This window comes from Equus asinus, chromosome 4 (genome assembly GCF_041296235.1).
Source record: "Equus asinus isolate D_3611 breed Donkey chromosome 4, EquAss-T2T_v2, whole genome shotgun sequence".
Taxonomy (NCBI): Eukaryota; Metazoa; Chordata; class Mammalia; order Perissodactyla; family Equidae; genus Equus; species Equus asinus.
Window position 1 is genome coordinate 131,540,383 of NC_091793.1, and position 18,678 is coordinate 131,559,060.

At 37.0% G+C, this 18,678-nt stretch overlaps 1 protein-coding gene across 2 annotated transcripts in view; it reads right to left on the bottom strand.

Annotated features, from left to right (window-relative positions):
• The window catches only part of DNAH7 (dynein axonemal heavy chain 7), a 236,331-nt gene that overhangs the window by 184,621 nt on the left and 33,032 nt on the right, over nt 1–18,678 (bottom strand). For both annotated transcript variants that reach the window (XM_014835173.3, XM_070508274.1), the window contains 3 exons: nt 16,297–16,416; nt 3,500–3,683; nt 2,665–2,844 (listed from right to left, as the gene is read on the bottom strand). In XM_014835173.3, the coding sequence (XP_014690659.3) occupies nt 2,665–2,844; nt 3,500–3,683; nt 16,297–16,416 (484 nt within the window). The remainder of the gene's footprint in view (nt 1–2,664; nt 2,845–3,499; nt 3,684–16,296; nt 16,417–18,678) is intronic.

Here is an 18,678-nt window from a genome sequence, read left to right on the forward strand (position 1 = left end):
GACGCCTGCCACAACGTGGCTTGACAAGTGGTGTGTAGGGCTGTATCCAGGATCCAAACCGGCGAACCCCAGGCCGGCAAAGCAGAATGTGCGAACTTAACGGCTGCGCCACCGGGCCGGCCCCTGGATTTGTATTTTTAAAATGTCACCAGGTGAGGCTGATGCATAGGGTTTCAGAACCACTGCCCCATGTATAAGGCCCCACAGAAAACCTATCTCTCAAAATCTGATACCAGGAAAATACCCAAGCAGTCTAAATTAAATGTTCAATCCTAGTTAAAACTTATCATGTTTTCCTCTTCACTTTAAAAATGAGGAAGCTCATAGCTATATTTTACAACCATAATATCATATCAGCTGTATGCATTCACATGATTATAATACTTCTCTCCACTTCAAGCTTTGCCTAATAACTCTTATTAACTTGTTACATTTGTCTATTTCATAAGCTACCTCAAATTGTTCTTGAAAAAAGGTAGGGTATGAATAGAACAGAAAAAGGTGCACTAGATGAAGTGGAATTAAACGAAGGACAGACAGCAAGTTTCTAGAGAGACTTCTACTTGTGCACTATGAGGAACAGATATCCCGAAAACAACTACCTAGTTCAAAACACAAAAAGATGCTGGAAAAAAATGCTAAATACAACTTTCATAATGCATAGCTAAGGAAGGAAAAGAATAAGGAAAGTCTAAAGGGCCAAACATGAGAGAATCATGAATGAGAGGGAACTGTGCGGAAGCGAGCAGCTGCCTGGAGACTCTGTGACCCCGGTGGTCTCAGCTCTGCTTTACTGAGTCTCCAGGAAGGTAGAAGATGCGTGGGTTGGGGCGTGGAGGGGAGAATGGCTGTCAGGGAACAAAGACTCAAGCCTGAGCCAGGTGGGAGTCATAATTGATACCCACACACGAAGCCAAGAACACTGAAAGGTGACTGACACAACCTCAGAATGAGGGTTCTGACGGCACAAAATTTAAGGATGCTGAAAGGTGACAAAACCTTTGAATGTGGGGGTAAAAGTGAGAAAAATGTCCATTTTGGCCTTATTTCTCAGCAGAAAAGAAAAAAGATTGTTACCTTAAGAATTTGTAACCACAAGCCTGATCTCATACAGATTTGGGTAAACATTCACAAGGCCAGTGTGGTCCACAAAAGCTTTAGGCAAGAATTTTGTTAAAAATGGTCCTTTGCCTAGCACCGCTCATCAAGCCATGCTGTGGCGGCATCCCACACAAAACAGAGGAAGATTGGCACAGATGTTAGCTCAGGAACAATCTTCCTCAAGTAAAAAGAGGGAGATTGGCAACAGATATTAGCTCAGAGCTAATCTTCCTCACACACACACACACAAAAAATGGCCCTTGGTCTGCAGGGGCCTCCAGAGCACCTGTTAAGAGAATTTTAATTAAAGAGAAATGCAATTTCCAGAGGAACCAACTTCAGCCAAGGCCTCAAAGACTTCCCTGCATAAAGTTCTTACATGGATAAGCCCACAATAAGAGGGAAAAACACCCACAGAAATAAACCACCAGGAGCAGAAGTCAGATCAGCAAACAGAAGAAAAAGAGTCATGAATCCATGACCAAGGATGAGAAACTATCAAAAATGCCCTGGCCTATTTGAAAAAGAACTTAATGGAATTCCTAGAAAATAAAATAATAAAACTAGAAGTTCTATGAAGAGGAAAATATCCTCAAAATGGAAAATTTCACAGTCATAATGTTAAGTAAAATAAAACAATTCACAGATTATTTCTAAGCTGACCATCTATGCAAAGACATGGAAAACTAAACAGAAAGTGTTCAGGGATATCCAGACATGCAGGAAGTTTACCTTTAAAAATTCAGAATAATAACTAAAAAATTCAAGTTACTCATTGTTTTGATAGAGGGTAGAAGGATAGAGATGTGAACAGGGAAGGGCAAGGGGGCAGGGAGAGCTGAAAGGTATCAGTAATATTCTATTGTTTAAGTTAGCGTGGAGGTACCCAGGTGTTAACTTTATTGCTACTTAAAACTTCAAACACTAGTCTCTTATACTCTTTTGTATGCATGAAATATTCATAAACTATTTTAAAAATTAAAAAAAGAAAGCTACTGGTTGGACTTACAAAACTTGAAAATCTTATAAGTTAAAGAATTTTCAGACATGCTTATCTCATATACTAGATGGAAACAACTACTGTTGAAATGTCATTGTTGGCATAGCTCTGCCAAATATTTGGCCAAAGAGAAAAGGGAAGCAGGATTTATGATCTGAAAGTATGGAGACTCTTATATTTACAGAAAAAGATGTAAGAGGAGGGTAATCAATTGGAGGACAGTCTTACAGAGCTAGAAGAGTATAACAAGGGAACAGCATGGTATGAGTGCTACAGCAACTCTTGCTGACCGCCTCCGACCTCATCACAACTGTCATTCCTTGCCCTCAGAAGGTCTCCCACTGAGTCCAGTGGAAGACTGGACTAGGAAACTAGGTATGTTGTAAGAGGAGCTAATGGGAAAAAAACCAACACTTTTTTGAAGCAAAACTTCCTTATAAGTCCATGTTATTAGGCCACTTACATTCCGTACAGCAGTGGATACCTGTCTACACCTTTTAGAAGTTATTTGAAGTGAATATCATCATGCCAATTCAAGCAATCAGAATATCACTGTTACTTACCCACTTGGAATACAATTTTGTCTCAACTCTTGGCACAAAACTGACAGCCTTAATCATGACATCATAAACATTTAGAAAGATTTCTATATAGTCGTTGAACTCAGGTTCAAACTTAATGGTGTTATTATCAAGAATCAGCCTCATGACGAAACCTGGATGTTCAAAAGCTCTAACAGAATCCTGCAAAAAAATAAAATACATAATGAATATACATATGAATTGTGGTAGACTAAGGAGTGTACTGGTTCCAATTAGAATACATGGGAACTCACCTTTTGTCTCATGCCCTAGTCAGTTAAGCCAACAGATGAATTGGAATCAAACAAATGACAAAGTAAACTGTAAGTTTTACAAAGAGGAGCTCTACTAAAACAAGCAAGAGCAGTTCCCAGCTAGACTTGTTCATATCTCATTGTATCCATTGGGCTTAAAGATCAACTATAGGGTCAAGGTTTCAGGAAAAGGAGGATGTGGACAGCAGTGGGACTCTAGAATCTTGCAAGAAGGAGCCCAAGAGAACACTCAAATTCCCAGGCCCTGCTCACACTATAACAGGACATTCTTCCAGAAAGAAAAGAGCTCCTCATGGAAAATTTCCCCAGCCATCATGACCCAAATTTCTCAATTATGGGAATTTTCACTAATCCTCATCAATAAGATGATAATTAAAAATCCTAAATATGCAGGTTAACACTAACTTTTTTTTAATAGATAAGGTCTAAAGATATAATTTCTGCTCTCCCACTGGTAAAGGTATTTTATCATTTTCCTCTCCGAAAGAATTGAAAATAAATAAATTAGCAAATGAATATTGGTGTGAGTGAACTGTACTTACTGGGGGTTGTGCAATTAAGTCTGTGAAATCTTGCATGGAGACCAAAGCAAGGTCCTGCAGTTGTAAAGTCATAAGTGTAGCAGCGCAGTTGAAAAAAGATTCTAGTTTGGCACTGTTGTCACCAGTTGGCAACTGCTTTTTTTTATTACCTTGGTAATAAATATTCTGCACTTCTGGAAACCATCTTGAAAGAACAAAAGACTTTTAAAAGTTAATACTTTCAGTAAATTACTCCTTTTACATTAAGCATTAATGGTAACCTCTGGATATCCAAGTCTTACTTAAGAGGTATACTGTTAAGTGACATCATCCACCCTCTGAAATATAAGCACTAGCATACTTCACTTCTTCTAGGAAAAGAAATCATAGCCAACAGAAAACAATTCACCAATGTGATGTGAAAAAAACATAAATCTAACTCCCGGAACTATGATTCCTGTACTTTTTGAATAAATATGACAAGTAACTTTATTGGATATTACAAAACACTCCTCTCCAGTCTCTGAGATGTTCTTCAGGGAATGGATTTGTTCATTTAAAGCTGAAATGTGAACAACTGATTAAACCAAGAGAGGGCTTACTTGGCTCAACCCACGTGGTATTTTACCATATTCTATCAGTTTCACAATGACTTGAAAAAACAAATCAACAAAATCAAGAATATTATTTTCTTATTCCCCTTAATGTCAAATCCTGAAAGAGTGACAGATTTAAAACAAATTTTCCAATGTGTATGTGTCCTCATAATAAAAGGATAACAGTGAAATAGACATACAGATACATCATGATGGTAACAAGTGAAGTTTTCAGTTTATAAAACCACTGTCCAACACTGCAAAATTAAGGAATATTAGTACCTCTTTCATGAGAGAGAATGGATTTTTTAAAATAGAGAGTCAATATAATTTCAGGAGTTGCCTGAATGCTCCAAAAGAGATCTAAGTTTTAAATATATGTATCCATCCCTTTAACAAATATGTGTTTAGTGTCTGCTATGTGCTAGGAACAGTGTCATGGGAGATATAAAAAAAGACATGACCTCATCCCTTCTCTCTTATAATAATGAAGGCAATGTGTCATAGCAGAAAAACAGCTTTGAAGTCAAAGGATAGAGATATAATTTTCCATTTAAGTAATGGAGAAGGGTTTTATAGTGAATACAACTTCACTGAAGAACAGATAGAAACGAAAGGGGGAAAACCGTAAGAAAAGGATATGAAGTAGAAGTAGGATAATAAGAAAATAGGAGGGATGAGGTTGGCTAATATATCTGGTCATTTCACTGTCTATAATAGAGATAAGAGACTAGAAATAGGAAGAAATAAGTGGGGGGAAGTCCATAAGGAATTCCGCAGAACTTGGGAGCTAAACACAAGAGCTTGGGACCACCTTGCTCTCTAGGATGAAGCCATGACAAATCTTCCTGCAGTGATGCATCACCATTAAAGCACCAGGTAAAGAGGACAAGTAGCAAATACTAAGCAGAGACAGGCAGTGGTAGATGAAGAAAGGGGACTGAGAAGCCTCCAGTAGTTCAGAAAAAAAGATGGAATAAGTTTGGGACTGTAAGACTGGAAAAAGGGTAAATAAAGAAAATACATTTTAAAAATTGTTTGTTCAATCATTGTCTCAAAAATATTTACAGAGCTCCCCACTATGTACAAAACTCTTGGGGTACAAAATATTACTCAGTTCTCAAAGTGCTGATAGACTAGTGGAGAAAAAAAGGCATATACACAAATAGATATTATAAAAAGAAGCAGCTATAAGAGAATAAACTGTCAGAGGCATTCATAAGGAAGAGATTATTTTTGATGAGATAACAGTAAAGACTTCATGGAAGAAGGATCATTTGGGCTGGGTACTGAAGGACAGAAGAGGGGTTTCTCCAGTAGTGAGCTACATCAAGTACTTTAAATAGTGTGAACCATAACATTTTGATGATGGTATTCAAGGGGTTCTCATTTTATTTTAATTTCCTTAACCTCTGATTCAATCTGATACCATTATGTATGCAAAAATGACAGCGCTAAGAGTCACAGAGCTGAACAGTGAAGCAACTAAACAACTTTCAAATTTTCTTAGAATTCCCTTTGCACAGATGGAAACAAACAAGAAGTAACTAATTATCTTAAAAATCAATAATTGAGGGGGCCAGCCCGTGGCCGAGTGGTTAAGTTCGCACGCTCCACTGTGGCAGCCCAGTGTTTCGCCAGTTTGAATCCTGGGTGAGGACATGGCACCGCTCATCAAGCCATGCTGAGGCGGCATCCCACATGCCACAGCTATGAAGGACTCACAACTAAGAATATACAACTATGTACCAGGGGGTTTTGGGGAGAAAAAGAAAAAAAAAACAATAATTGGTTAAACAGGAGAACAAAGAACCTTTAAACTTACCCATTGGATAGATATTTAATGGTGGGAAGGTATGGTTACAGACTAGTCTTAAAAGTTATGTCCTGCTTAATTTAACTTGACTGTTTCTACAGGCACGGCTCAAGGTGAAAGTCTTTTTAGAGCTGAGAATGGAAAAGACCTTAAAAATCAGATTAAGAAACGTGGACTCATTTTGTCAATAAAAGTGAGGCACTGAACTGGAGGTATTTTAAGATTCATCTGGCAGTGGTTTGTAGGCTACATGGGAGGTTAAAAGGGCCTGCCAAAGGCAGTAGCAGTGGGAATTAAGAGAAAAGAGTACACATGGAAGATGCTTCTGAGAGAAGATCAAAAATAATTGGTGGTCATAAAATAAGTCTCAATAAAAGCAAAAGGATTGAAACTATACAAAATTAAAAATAAGTACAGAAGGACACTGGAAATCCACAAATATGTGGAAATAAAACAACAAGTCCTAAAAGCCAATGAATCAAAAAAAGAAGTCACAGGGGAAATTAGAAAATAATTTGAGATTAATGAAAATGAAAACACCATATACCAAACTCATGGGATACAGAAAGGCAGTGATCAAAAGGAAATTTATAGCTGTAAACACTTACATCAAAAAGCAAAAAAAGATCTTAACTCAATATCCTAAACTTCCACTAGAAAATAGAAAAAGAAGAGCAAGCAAAACTCAAAACAAGGAGAAGGGAAGAAGTAAGGGTTTGAGTGTAAATAAACAAAATAGAGAACAGAAAAGCAATAGAGAAAAATCAACAAAACCAAAAGTTAGTTCTTTAAAAAGATCAGCAAAATTGACAAATCTATAGCTAGACTAACCAAGAAAAAAGAGAGAAGACTAAAATTGTTAAAATTAAGAAAGAAAAGGGGTATATTAATACTAACCTTACAGAAATAACAAAAGATTATAAGAGAATGTAATAAATAAGTGTACGCCAACAAATTAAATAACCTAGCAAATTCCTAGAAAGATACAAACTACCAACACTGATTCAAGAAGAAATAGAAAACATGAATAAACCTGTTACAAGTAAAGAGATTGAGTTAATAATCCAAAAGTAAAAATAAAAAGGCCAGGGCTCAGGAACTGATGGCTTCACAGGTGAGTTCTACCAAATGTTTAAAGAAGAATTAACACCAATCCTTCACAAACTTTTCCAAAAAAAAGAGAAAGGAACACTCCCTAACTCATTCTATGAGGCCAATATTATCATAATACCAAAACTAGACAAAGATACCACAAGAAAAAGAAAACTATAGACAAATATCTCTTATGAATGCAGACACAAAAATACTCAACAAAATACTAGCAAACTGAATCCAGTAGCTTCTTAAAAGGATTATACTCCAGGACCAAGTGGGATTTGTCTCAGGAAAGCAAGGTTAGTTCAATATATTAAAATCAATGTAATACAGCATATTAATAGAACAAAGGAGAAAAACCCATTATCATTTCAATAGATCCAGAAAAAGCATTTGGCAAAATCTACACTATTTTGTGATTAAAAACAATCAAGAAACTAAGAATGAAAGGGAAATTCCTCAACCTGATAAAGGTCAACTACACAGCTAACTTAATGGTGAAAGACTGAAAGCTTTTCCCTTAATATCAGGAAGAAAACAAAGATGTCCACTCTTGCCACTTCCATTCAACATTGCACTGGAGGTTAATCAGAGCAATTAGACATGGAAAAGAAAAAAACATATGCAGATAGGAAATGAGGAAGTAGAATAATCTCTATTTTCAGATAACATGATCTTATATAGAGAAAGCCAGAAAGGATCAATGCACAATAAACAAGTTTAGCAAGCTTTCAGGATACAAGATCAATATACGTGAAATAGTTAAATTAGATTTCATCAAAATTGAAAATACTTGTGCTTCAAAGGACATTATCAAGAAAGTGAAAGAAACCATATAATGGGAGAAATATTTGGGTCTAGTATCCAGAATATAGAAAGAACTCTTACTACTCAATAATAAAAAGATGGATAACCCAATACAAAATGAGCAACGATTTGAATAGACATTTATCCAAACAAGGTAAATAAATGGACGATAAGCACATGAAATAAATCAAAAGCACACTGAGATAGCACTTAGCATCCACTAGGATGGTTATAATCAGAAAGATGGACAATAACAAGTGTTGGCAAGGATGTGGAGAAACTGGAACCCTCACACTTGTCGATAGGAATGTAAAATCTTACATTTAGAAAACATTGTGGGAGTTCTTCAAAAAGTTAAACATAGAATTATCATATAAACCAGCAATTCTACTCCAAGGGATATATCCAGGACAACTGAAAACATATGTTTCTACAAAACAAAGGCTGATAGCAGCATTATTCATAATAGTCAAAAACAAGAAACAACAAATGTTGATCAACTGATGAATGGACAAATAAAATGTGGTATAACCATACAAGGGAATATTATTTGGCTGTCAGAAGGAATAAAATATTGATACATGCTGTAACATGGATAAACCTTGAAAATAGTATGCTTAGTGTAAGAAGCCAGACATTAATGTTACATATTGTACCATTCCCCTTAGATGAAATGTTCAGACTAGGGAAATCCATAGGGACAGAAAGCACATTAGTGCCAGAAGTTTGTGGAAGGGGGAATGGGAAGTGACTACTAACAGATGCAGGGTTTCTTTCTAGAGTGATGGAATTAATGGTGATTATTGCACAACCTTGTGAATATATTATAAACCACTGAATTATACACACTCAAGTGGTGAATTTTATAGTAAGTGAATTATATCTTAATAAAAAAGAATAGTTAGCAACACACTGAATATAGCTTGGGGCAGTGTAAGGGTGCTAAGAATGTAGATGATAAGCAAAAGAGACAGAAAAAGGAATGACGTCAGCATCATGGTGGAGCAAGTTGTTTCCCTTGGTCTCTCCCCTTTAAGTTACAACTAAATGGACATTCATTAACCAGTAGAGGATTCCCTGCACAGCACAAGAGGACATCTGAGAGATCTATGCAACTATACATCTGAAAGTGGTAGGACTGGATCCCCAGGAGACAGTGGAACTAGGTGAGTGCACTCCTCCCCCTCCCTCGTGGCAGCAAGCCAGGTCACAGATCCTCACACAGTGGCCAGGCACAACTGTAAGAGAAGGCAGGGACAGCTCAACCTGCAAAAACGCTTTTGGAGTTGCAGCCTGGCAGGCGGGAGCACTTGCGGTGCCACAGCAGCCCCATCAGTGAGAACACTCTACTTCAAGTGGCAGCAGCTCAGTCTCTGAGAAGGCGCCTGCCCACTGATCACAGCACAGGCAAGAAGGCACCTACCCACTCAGAAGGTGCCCCTGCCATGGAGAACAGCAACCCATGGGACGCACAGAGTGGTGGCTCAGCCCCTGTGTGGGCACACCTCACCCCTAGTGTAACACAGGCAAGAAGGTGCCCTGCCCACTCAGAAGGCATCCCTGCCCACAGAACACAACATCCCATGGGACCCACCAAGTGGGTGCCCCTCCCGCCTAGCATGCAGCAGCTCAGCCGGTCCCCTGCTGAGCACAAAGGCCCCGCCTACAATGTCCACCCAGCCCGCCCAGTGCAAAGGCCCTGCCCATACATGTGAGTGCAACCTGCAGAACAGCTGCAGCCAGCCCGGGCAAACACAGAGTAGCTCTACCTGCACAACATCCAGAAGACAAGGCAGGGTCAGAAAACAAAGCTCCTGTCCATCCCCGGAAGTGGCAGGTGGAATCAGTGACCTGATACTACTGCAAATGTTCTGTCAAAGGATCAATTCATCAAACACCATGACAAACTTCAGTAACACTTCAGAGCAGAAGGAAAATGACAAGTCTCCAGAAAGCAATCCTGAAGTCACAGAAATTTATAATCTAAACGACAGAGAATTCAAAACAGTTGTCATAAAGAAACTCAATGAGTAACAAGAAAACTCAGAAAGACAGCTCAATGAGCTCAGGAATAAAGTTAATGAGAAGGAATACTTCACCAAAGAGATTGAAACTCTAAAAAAAACCAAACAGGAATTTTAGATACGAAGAACACAATTAATGAGATAAAAAATAATCTAGAAACCATAAAAAATAGAGCTGATTCATGGGGGGTAGAATTAGTGAATTAGATGACAGTAATACAGAAACGCTTCAGGTAAAGGAGGAAAGAGAACTAAGATTTTTTTTTTAAATGAAGAAATTGTTCAAGAAATATCTATCTCAGTTAGGAAAAGGAATATAAGGATTATAAGTATTCTAGGGGCAGAAAAAAGGGAAAAAGGAGCAGAGAGCTTGTTCAAGGAAATAATAGCTGAGAACTTCCCAAACCTGGGGAAAGAACTAGACTTACAAGTACATGAAGCAAATCAACCTCCTAATTACATTAATGCAAAAAGACCGTCTCCAAGACACATAGTATTAAAATTGGCAAAAGTCAATGACAAATAAAAATATTAAGGGCAGCAAGGCAGAAGAAAATAACCTACAAAGGAACCCCTATCAGGCCTTCAGTGGATTTCTTGGCAGAAACTTTACAGGGTAGGGGAGAATAGACTCAAAATACTGAAAGACAAAACACTTTCAGCCAAGAATACTCTATCCAGGGAAACTATCCTTCAGACAAGATGGAGAAATAAAAGGTGTCCCAGATAAACAAAAGCTGAGGTAGTTCATCACCACTAGACCTGCCTTACAAGAAATGATGAAGGGAGCCCTCCTACCTGAAACAGAAAGGCAAATGTTTGAGCAAGGAGATAAATAGACAGACAAAATTAGAAAATTGCAGCTCTCTATCAGAAGAGGTTAGCAAAAACTTAATTGTAACATAAAAGATAAAGGGAAAGAAAGCATCAAAAATAGCTATAAACAGGGGCTGGCCCCGTGGCCGAGTGGTTAAGTTCACGCGCTCCGCTGCAGGCGGCCCAGTGTTTCGTTGGTTCGAATCCTGGGCACAGACATGGCACTGCTCATGAAACCACGCTGAGGCAGCATCCCACATGCCACAACTAAGTGGACCCACAACGAAGAATATACAACTATGTAACGGGGGGCTTTGGGGAGAAAAAGGAAAAAAATAAAATCTTTAAAAAAAATAATAACTATAAACAATTTAGTCACAAACTCACAACACATAAAAGAATTTGTGACAATAACTCAGAAGAGAAAGAGGTAAGGGATGGAGTCTGTTTAGGCTAATGGAGACAAGAGGCTATCAGAAAATGGACTACCTCGGTTATGAGATCTTTTATACAAATGTCATGGTAACCACTAAACAAAGAATCAGAATAGTGACATGAATCATAAATAAAAAGAAAACGAGAAAATCTTCACAGAGAACCACCAAAATGAAATGGCAGTCAGAAATACAAGAAAAGAGAAACAATGGAAATAGAGAACAAATGGAAAACAAGAGATAAAATGGCAGCATTAAGCCCTCACTATCAATAATCACTCTAACTGTAAATAGATAGAATTCTCCAATCAAAAGACACAGAGAGGCTGGATGGATTAAAAAACAAGACCCAACAATTTGCTGCCTCCAGGAAACACATCTCAGCTCTAAAGACAAACATAGGCTCAGAGTGAAAGGATGGAAGATGATACTCCAAGCAAATGGCAAGCAAAAGAAGAGAGGTGTTGCCATATTTATATCAGACAAAGCAGACTTCAAGATAAAACAGGCAATGAGAGACAAAGAGAGGAAGTATATAATGATAAAAGGGACATTCTACCAAGAGGAAATAACACTTATGAATATATATACACCTACAACAGGAGCACCAAAGTATTTAAAGCAACTACTAACAGACCTAAAGGGAGAATCTGACAGCAACACAATAATAGTAGAGGCTCTCAACACCCCACTTACATCAATGGATAGGTCATCCAGACAGAAAGTCAACAAGGAAACAGTGGCCTTAAATGAAACATTAGGTCAGGTGGACTTAATAGATGTATATAGAATGTTCCATCCAAAAGCAGCAGAATACACATTCTTCTCAAGTGTACATGGAACATTCTCAAATGTAGACCATATGTTGAGAAACAAGGCAAGCCTCAATAAATTTAAGAAGGTTGAAATCATCTCAAGCATCTTTTCTGACCACAATGCTATGAAACTAGAAATCAACTATGAGAAAAAAGCTGAGAAAGCCACAAATATGTGTAGACTAAACAACATGCTACTGAACAACCATTGGATCAATGACGAAATCAAAGGAGAAATCAAAAAATATCTGGAGACATTTTGGTATGGAGACATACAACATACCAACTCATGGGATGCAGCAAAAGCAGTACTAAGAGGGAAATTCATAGCAACACAGGTCTACCTTAAGAAACAAGAAAAATCTCAAATAAGCAAACTTAAACTACACCTAACAGAACTAGAAAAAGAAGAACAAACAAAGCCCAAAGTAAGCAGAAGGAGGGAAACAATAAAAATTAGAGTAGAAATAAGCAAAATAGATACCAAAAACACAGTACAAAGGATCAATGAAACTAAGAGTTGGTTCTTTGAGAGGATAAGCAAAATGGACAAACCATCAGCCAGACTCACTAAGAAAAAAACAGAGAAGGCTCAAATAAATAAAATCAGGGATGAAAGAGAAGAAATTACAATGGATACCACAGAAGTACAAAGGATTATAAGGGAATGCTATGAAAAACTATATGCCAACAAACTGCCTAGAAGAAAATGGATAAATTCTTAGACTCATACAGCTTCCCAAAACTGAATTAAGGAGAAATAGAGAATAGACCAATCACAAGTAAAGAAATTGAAATGGTAACCAAAAACCTCCAAAAAAACAAAAGTCCAGGACCAGATGTCTTTTCTGGAGGACTCTACCAAACATTCAAAGAAGATTTAATACTTCTCCTTATCAAATTATTTCAAAAAGTCAAAGAAAATGGAATGCTTCCTAACCATTTTATGAGACCAACATTACTCTGATACCAAAACCAGACAAGAACAACAAAAAGAAGGAAAATTACAAGCCAATATCACTGATGAACATATATGCAAAAATCTTCAACAAAATATTGGCAACCAAATACAGCAATACATTAAAAGGATCATACATCATGATCAAGTGGGATTTATACCAGGGACACAGGGATGGTTCAACACCTGCAAATCAATCAATGTGATACACCACAATAACAAAATGAGGAATAAAAACCACATGATCATCTCAAGAGATGCAGAGAAAGCATTTGACAAAATCCAATATCCATTTGTAATTAAAACTCTCAATAAAATGGGTATAGAAGGAAAGTACCTCAACATAATAAAGGCCATATATGACGAACCCACAGCCAACATCATACTTAAGGGTGAAAAACTGAAAGTCATATTTCTGAGAACACGAACAAGACAAGGGTGCCCACTCTCACCACTCCTATTCAACAGAGTACTGGAGGTTTTGGCCAGAGCAATTAAGCAAGAAAAAGAAATAAAATGTACCCACATTGGAAAGGAAGAAGTGAAACTCTTGCTGTTTGCAAGTGACATGATTCTATATATAGAAAACCCTAAAGAATCCACCAGAAAACTATTAGAAATAATCAACAAATACAATAAACTTGCAGGGTACAAGATCAACTTAAAAAATCAGTTGCATTTCTATACACTAATAACAAACTAGAAGAAAAAGAATTCAAGAATACAATCCTATTTACAATCACAACAAAAAGAATAAAATATCCAGGAATAAATTTAACCAAGGAAGTGAAAGACCTATACGCTAAAAACCATAAGACATTATTGAAAGAAATTGAAGACGACATAAAGAAATGGAAAGATATTCCATGCACATGGATTGGAAGAATAAACATAATTAAATGTCCATACTACCTAAAGCAATCTACAGATTCAATGCAGTCTCTATCAGAATCCCAATGACATTCTTCACGGAAATAGAACAAAGAATCCTAAAATGTATATGGAATAACAAAAGACCCTGAACAGCAAAAGCACTCCTGAGAACAAAGAACAAAGCTGGAGGCATCACAATCTTTGAATTCAAAATATACTACAAAGCTATAATAATCAAAACAGCATGGGACTGGCACAAAAACAGACATACAGATCAATGGAACAGAATTGAAAGCCCAGACATAAAACCACATATCTATGGACAGCTAATCTTCAACAAAGGAGTCAAGAACATACAATGGAGAAAGGAAAGTCTCTTCAATAAACGGTGTTGGGAAAACTGGACAGACACATAGAAAAGAATGAAAGTATACCATTATCTTACACCATACACAAAAATTAACTCAAGTATATTATATATTTAATATATATAATTATATAATGTATATTATATTACATATTTAATATATAATTATATAATATATATTATATTATACATATTATTTATATATATCATATATATATAAAATAGAATAGTACTCAGCTATAAAAAAAGACAAAGTCATCCCATTTGCAACAACATGGATGGACCTTGAGGATATTATATTAAGCAAAATAAGACAGACGGAGAAAGACAAACACCATATTACTTCATTTATATGGAAGATATACAAATACATGGATAAAAAGAACAGATTGGTGGTTACCAGAGGGGAAGGGAGTGGGGGTCGGGGTAAAGGGGCACATATATACGGTGACGCATAAAAATTAGACTATTGGGCGTGAGCACGATGCAGTCTACACAGAAACTGATACATAATAATGTACACCTGAAATTATACAATGTTATAAATCAATATGACTTCAATAAAATAACTGAAAAAAATTTTTTCTAAATAAAAGGAGACAAAAAAAGTCACAAAGTTTTCAATTTGGCTTGGGGATGGTCCAGAACAGGGAGAGCAGCAGTCTGGAAGACAGAATAAGCACTATCATGGGGATGCTGAGATTCAGGTGCTGACATGGCATTCAAGTGGAGATATGTGGTACAAAATTCATAATAAGGGCCTAGAGCTCAGAAACACGTAAGATCTTGAGACAGCTGAAATCATGAAATTTTGGAGAATATAAAGAAGAGAAAAAACATCAAACACCTGGGGAGCCCTTACTCTTGGTGATAAGAATAAGTAGTGCCAAAAAAGAAATAGAAGAAAAGAAACAGAGACGGACAGGGACACAGAAAGAGAGATTTCCAGAAGGCAGGGTGATAAACCACAGCACCTACTGAGTAGAGCTGAGGATGAGGACTAAGAGGAGATGCCTGGGTTTGGGGTAGACGCTGTAATCAATCACTTGCTATATGCTTCTCCACTGTGGTGAGCTGATGCTCCGCCTTTTACCCATGATAAACACACTCTGGCTCACTAAATTACGGTCAGAAGCTTCTTCCCTTAGAATCAATCAGGAAGCATCAGCAGATACAGCTAATCAATCTACATCTCTCAGCAACATCATTCAATAAACGTTTGTACTCTACTCTGCACTTTGACACCCCAATTTACTAAAATTTACAGGGGTAATGTATTCCTTGGCTAGAGCCCTGAAGTTACAGATCAAGAAAATTTATTCTTATTCTGTCCTTTAGAGCCATTTTCTTCTCTGTAATAATTATGAGGTTTCATTCTGCACCTCTTCTCTGTTTATGTTAAGTAAATACTAATACTAAATAAAAGTTTTTCAAGTAATGTCAGACAAAGAATTTGATTCTAACACATTGGAGAAAAAAAAGATTAGGAAAGATTCAGTCTTAAATTATCAAGATATATTTCTAAGTAACTTTTGGAAATTATGAAGCTATACTGGAGTTTCATGTCCTCTGTTATCTTAAATTTGATCTAATTTTAATGTCCTCTTTATAATAATTTAATAACCCATGATAGAGACAATTTCCTGTATTGTTTCAGAGCACATTGTGTGGCACCAGCATCAAGAATAATCATACGTGGTTACCAGTTTGAAGGGCCAGTCTAAGAAGATGTTTGGTTATCATTTGATGAAGCCAACCTCCCAATGAGATTTTAAACTCCTTTAAAGAATGTATTTTCCCACCCAATTATTCTTTAAACTCTTCTGCGTCATGAATCCAAAAACAAAATGAAAGAGGCACAGCACCTTGCACGTATTAATAATAGATGTCAAAGAAATATGTGGCAAATGATTGGTTGATGATTGTTCCCCCACGGTTTCCAACCCTCTGATCCAATCAGAGCAGAGGTAGAAACCAGACACTGAGAAAAAAGTAACCATTAATTATAATCATTTTAGTTTCTGCACAATCTATGTGGTGTAGAACATCTGGGTAGATATTACAGACCAAGGCAGTTAAAGATAGCATATTTAACTCTCAAACAGAAATGATTACAAATTTGTTAAAATGGGATTTTCTAAAAGCAGTTAAAATGCAGTATTCTATCAATCACACTTTTAAATTTATGTTTTCCTACATGAAATTTCAAAACTTTACAATTTAAGTAGAGTCTCTTTGGTAGATTCCATGTGTCTCATGACAATACTCTGAAAGGTCGCCAGCTCTAATGCCTCCTGGCGATTGTGAAATTCTTCTACATCCACTAAACGCAATTTTCTGCAAGAGATAAAAATGAAAAGCGATTTAAGTATGAGGGTTTTTGCATTTAATATTTTTGCTAATTAATCTCTTCTCAAAAACTATGATAATTTAGGTTTTATCATTAAAATTTGTGTTTCATAAAATTAAATATTCAAGAGCATAAGATATTACAACTTTTAAAATAATTAACATAATTCAATTCAACAGGAACACTGTGACGTTATGAAGCCGCACTGTGAAGTAGAAGGCTGCAGTGTCTGTGATTTGATGGATAGTTTAGACTGAGTTTTGCTTTCAATCTGGAACAATTAAAACAGGAAAAGAGGCAGGGCTCAGAGTTTACAGGGCCCCCTGCTCCTAACACAAAAACTGCACCCTCTCTGCAAAGAAAGCATCCCTGATATTAGGGAGTCATGGAGTGAGGGAGTTCTCACAAATAACTAAGACCCCGTGTATCACAATCTTTTGAACCTGTCTGGTTTTAATTATTTTAGAAAAGACAGTGCTTACTCCAGTCAACAGTTTTCAATGCAACCCCTTATCTGATTACAATGCAATGGATCTTTGTAATATATGTGGTTTGCTCATTTCAGAACTTTCTCTGGCAGATTAAAATAAAAGGACAATATTACCTATTAGTATCATTGTGTTATTTACCTAAATTTAACTACAGATTCCTTCCCTACTGGAGGAACTGCTATTTGATTTCCATTGTAATTAAGTGATTTCTATGTTACCTGAAAGATAGTAAACACTATTAAAAACATCAGATTTAATCTTCACTTAAATACCAATGCAAAATCCTGGCTAGTAAACAAAACACATTTCAAATCTACTTATCTATATTCTTTTCACAAGCTAAAGTCCATCTCTTAGGTTATAATGCACTCACTACGTGGCGTCGATAATACATTAGGCACAAAATAGGTTTGACCATTGCTGGAGTGCCTTTGATAACGTGTTATTCTGGACAACTGAGCAGTGTAGTGTTTTAAATAAAATACTTCTAAAATGTAGCATAATAGCACACACCAAAGGTAATCTGCTCTCCATGCTTCTTGGCCAACGTTTTCAAGCTGTTTTTCCATTTTAAAGCTGCAGCTGTCAATCAGCGTAGAGGTGCACGTGGTGTGAAGCACGCTGACTAAGAGTATTGCTAGGGAAGGAGCCCCGGAATTCGCTTTGCTTCTGAGCCACCAACCGATTTTCCCTGCATCTCCTTAGTGTTGGGGCCAAGACAGAATTCTAGGCACAAGCCAGCCATCTTTGGTGTTTTGAGATTAAAAGGTCTTTATAGAACTTTTAATGTACAACAACTTTCCCTGAAATCTCTGCTGAGAACACTTCCCATTTGGTCAATAGGCTGAATTGTTAAGAAGATGGGAAAAATACTACCTTTCCTACTTTCTCAGGACAATCTCTACAATAACCTAGCGGTAGAACAATAGTTTTAACCACTGCTTTAAAACTACGGAAAGAATCAGGAAAAAAGGTTACTCACTATCCCTTAGCTTGAACTTGGTTAGCAGAAGGAAAATGCTTGTAAGTCTCTAAAAGTTTTATGATTATGAGTCTTCTAACCACCAAAATATCTTATTCATCTCAATTTTCTATTCATAGAGCCAAATAACAGCCTCAAATCACCCAGACTGTGACCCTCAGGATCCTCTCTGAACTCTCTCTATCCCTTACCTGCGACAGCCAATCAGACAAATTTTTGTAGACTCAGCTGTCAGTCACACATCCTTCCTGCCCGCATACCCACCACCTGTTCATCGCAGGCTGAAACCCACCTTGACCTGGGTCCATCACTGATTTCAAGCAGAAGAGATTTCAACAGTCCTAGCCCAACACTCTAGACTCGACACCTAGTCAGTTGCTGACTTTGATCTCTGGTTCTCAAAGCTAATCTCACTTCTTACTGGAACCAAGTTGCCCCCAAATCCCACTCCAAGTGCCCACATTTCTTGCTTGTTCCATGAATTTTACTGTTACAAATATGTCTTGTTCTTGCCAGCCCCCTTCTTTGTCCCATTCAAAGTAGCACATTTTTGTGTTCTGTGTTTGCTTTTTTCACTTATTAATCCATCCTGGAGATCTTTCCATATTAGCTTATTGAGATTTTTCTCATTTGTATTTCATAGCTGTGTAATGTTCCATTGCGTGCATGTGCTGTAACTTACTGAGCCAGTGAGCTATCGATGGATACTTGGTTGTTTCCAGTCTTTTACTTTTATAAACAAATGCAATGAGCAATAAAAGAGCCTTATACCTATA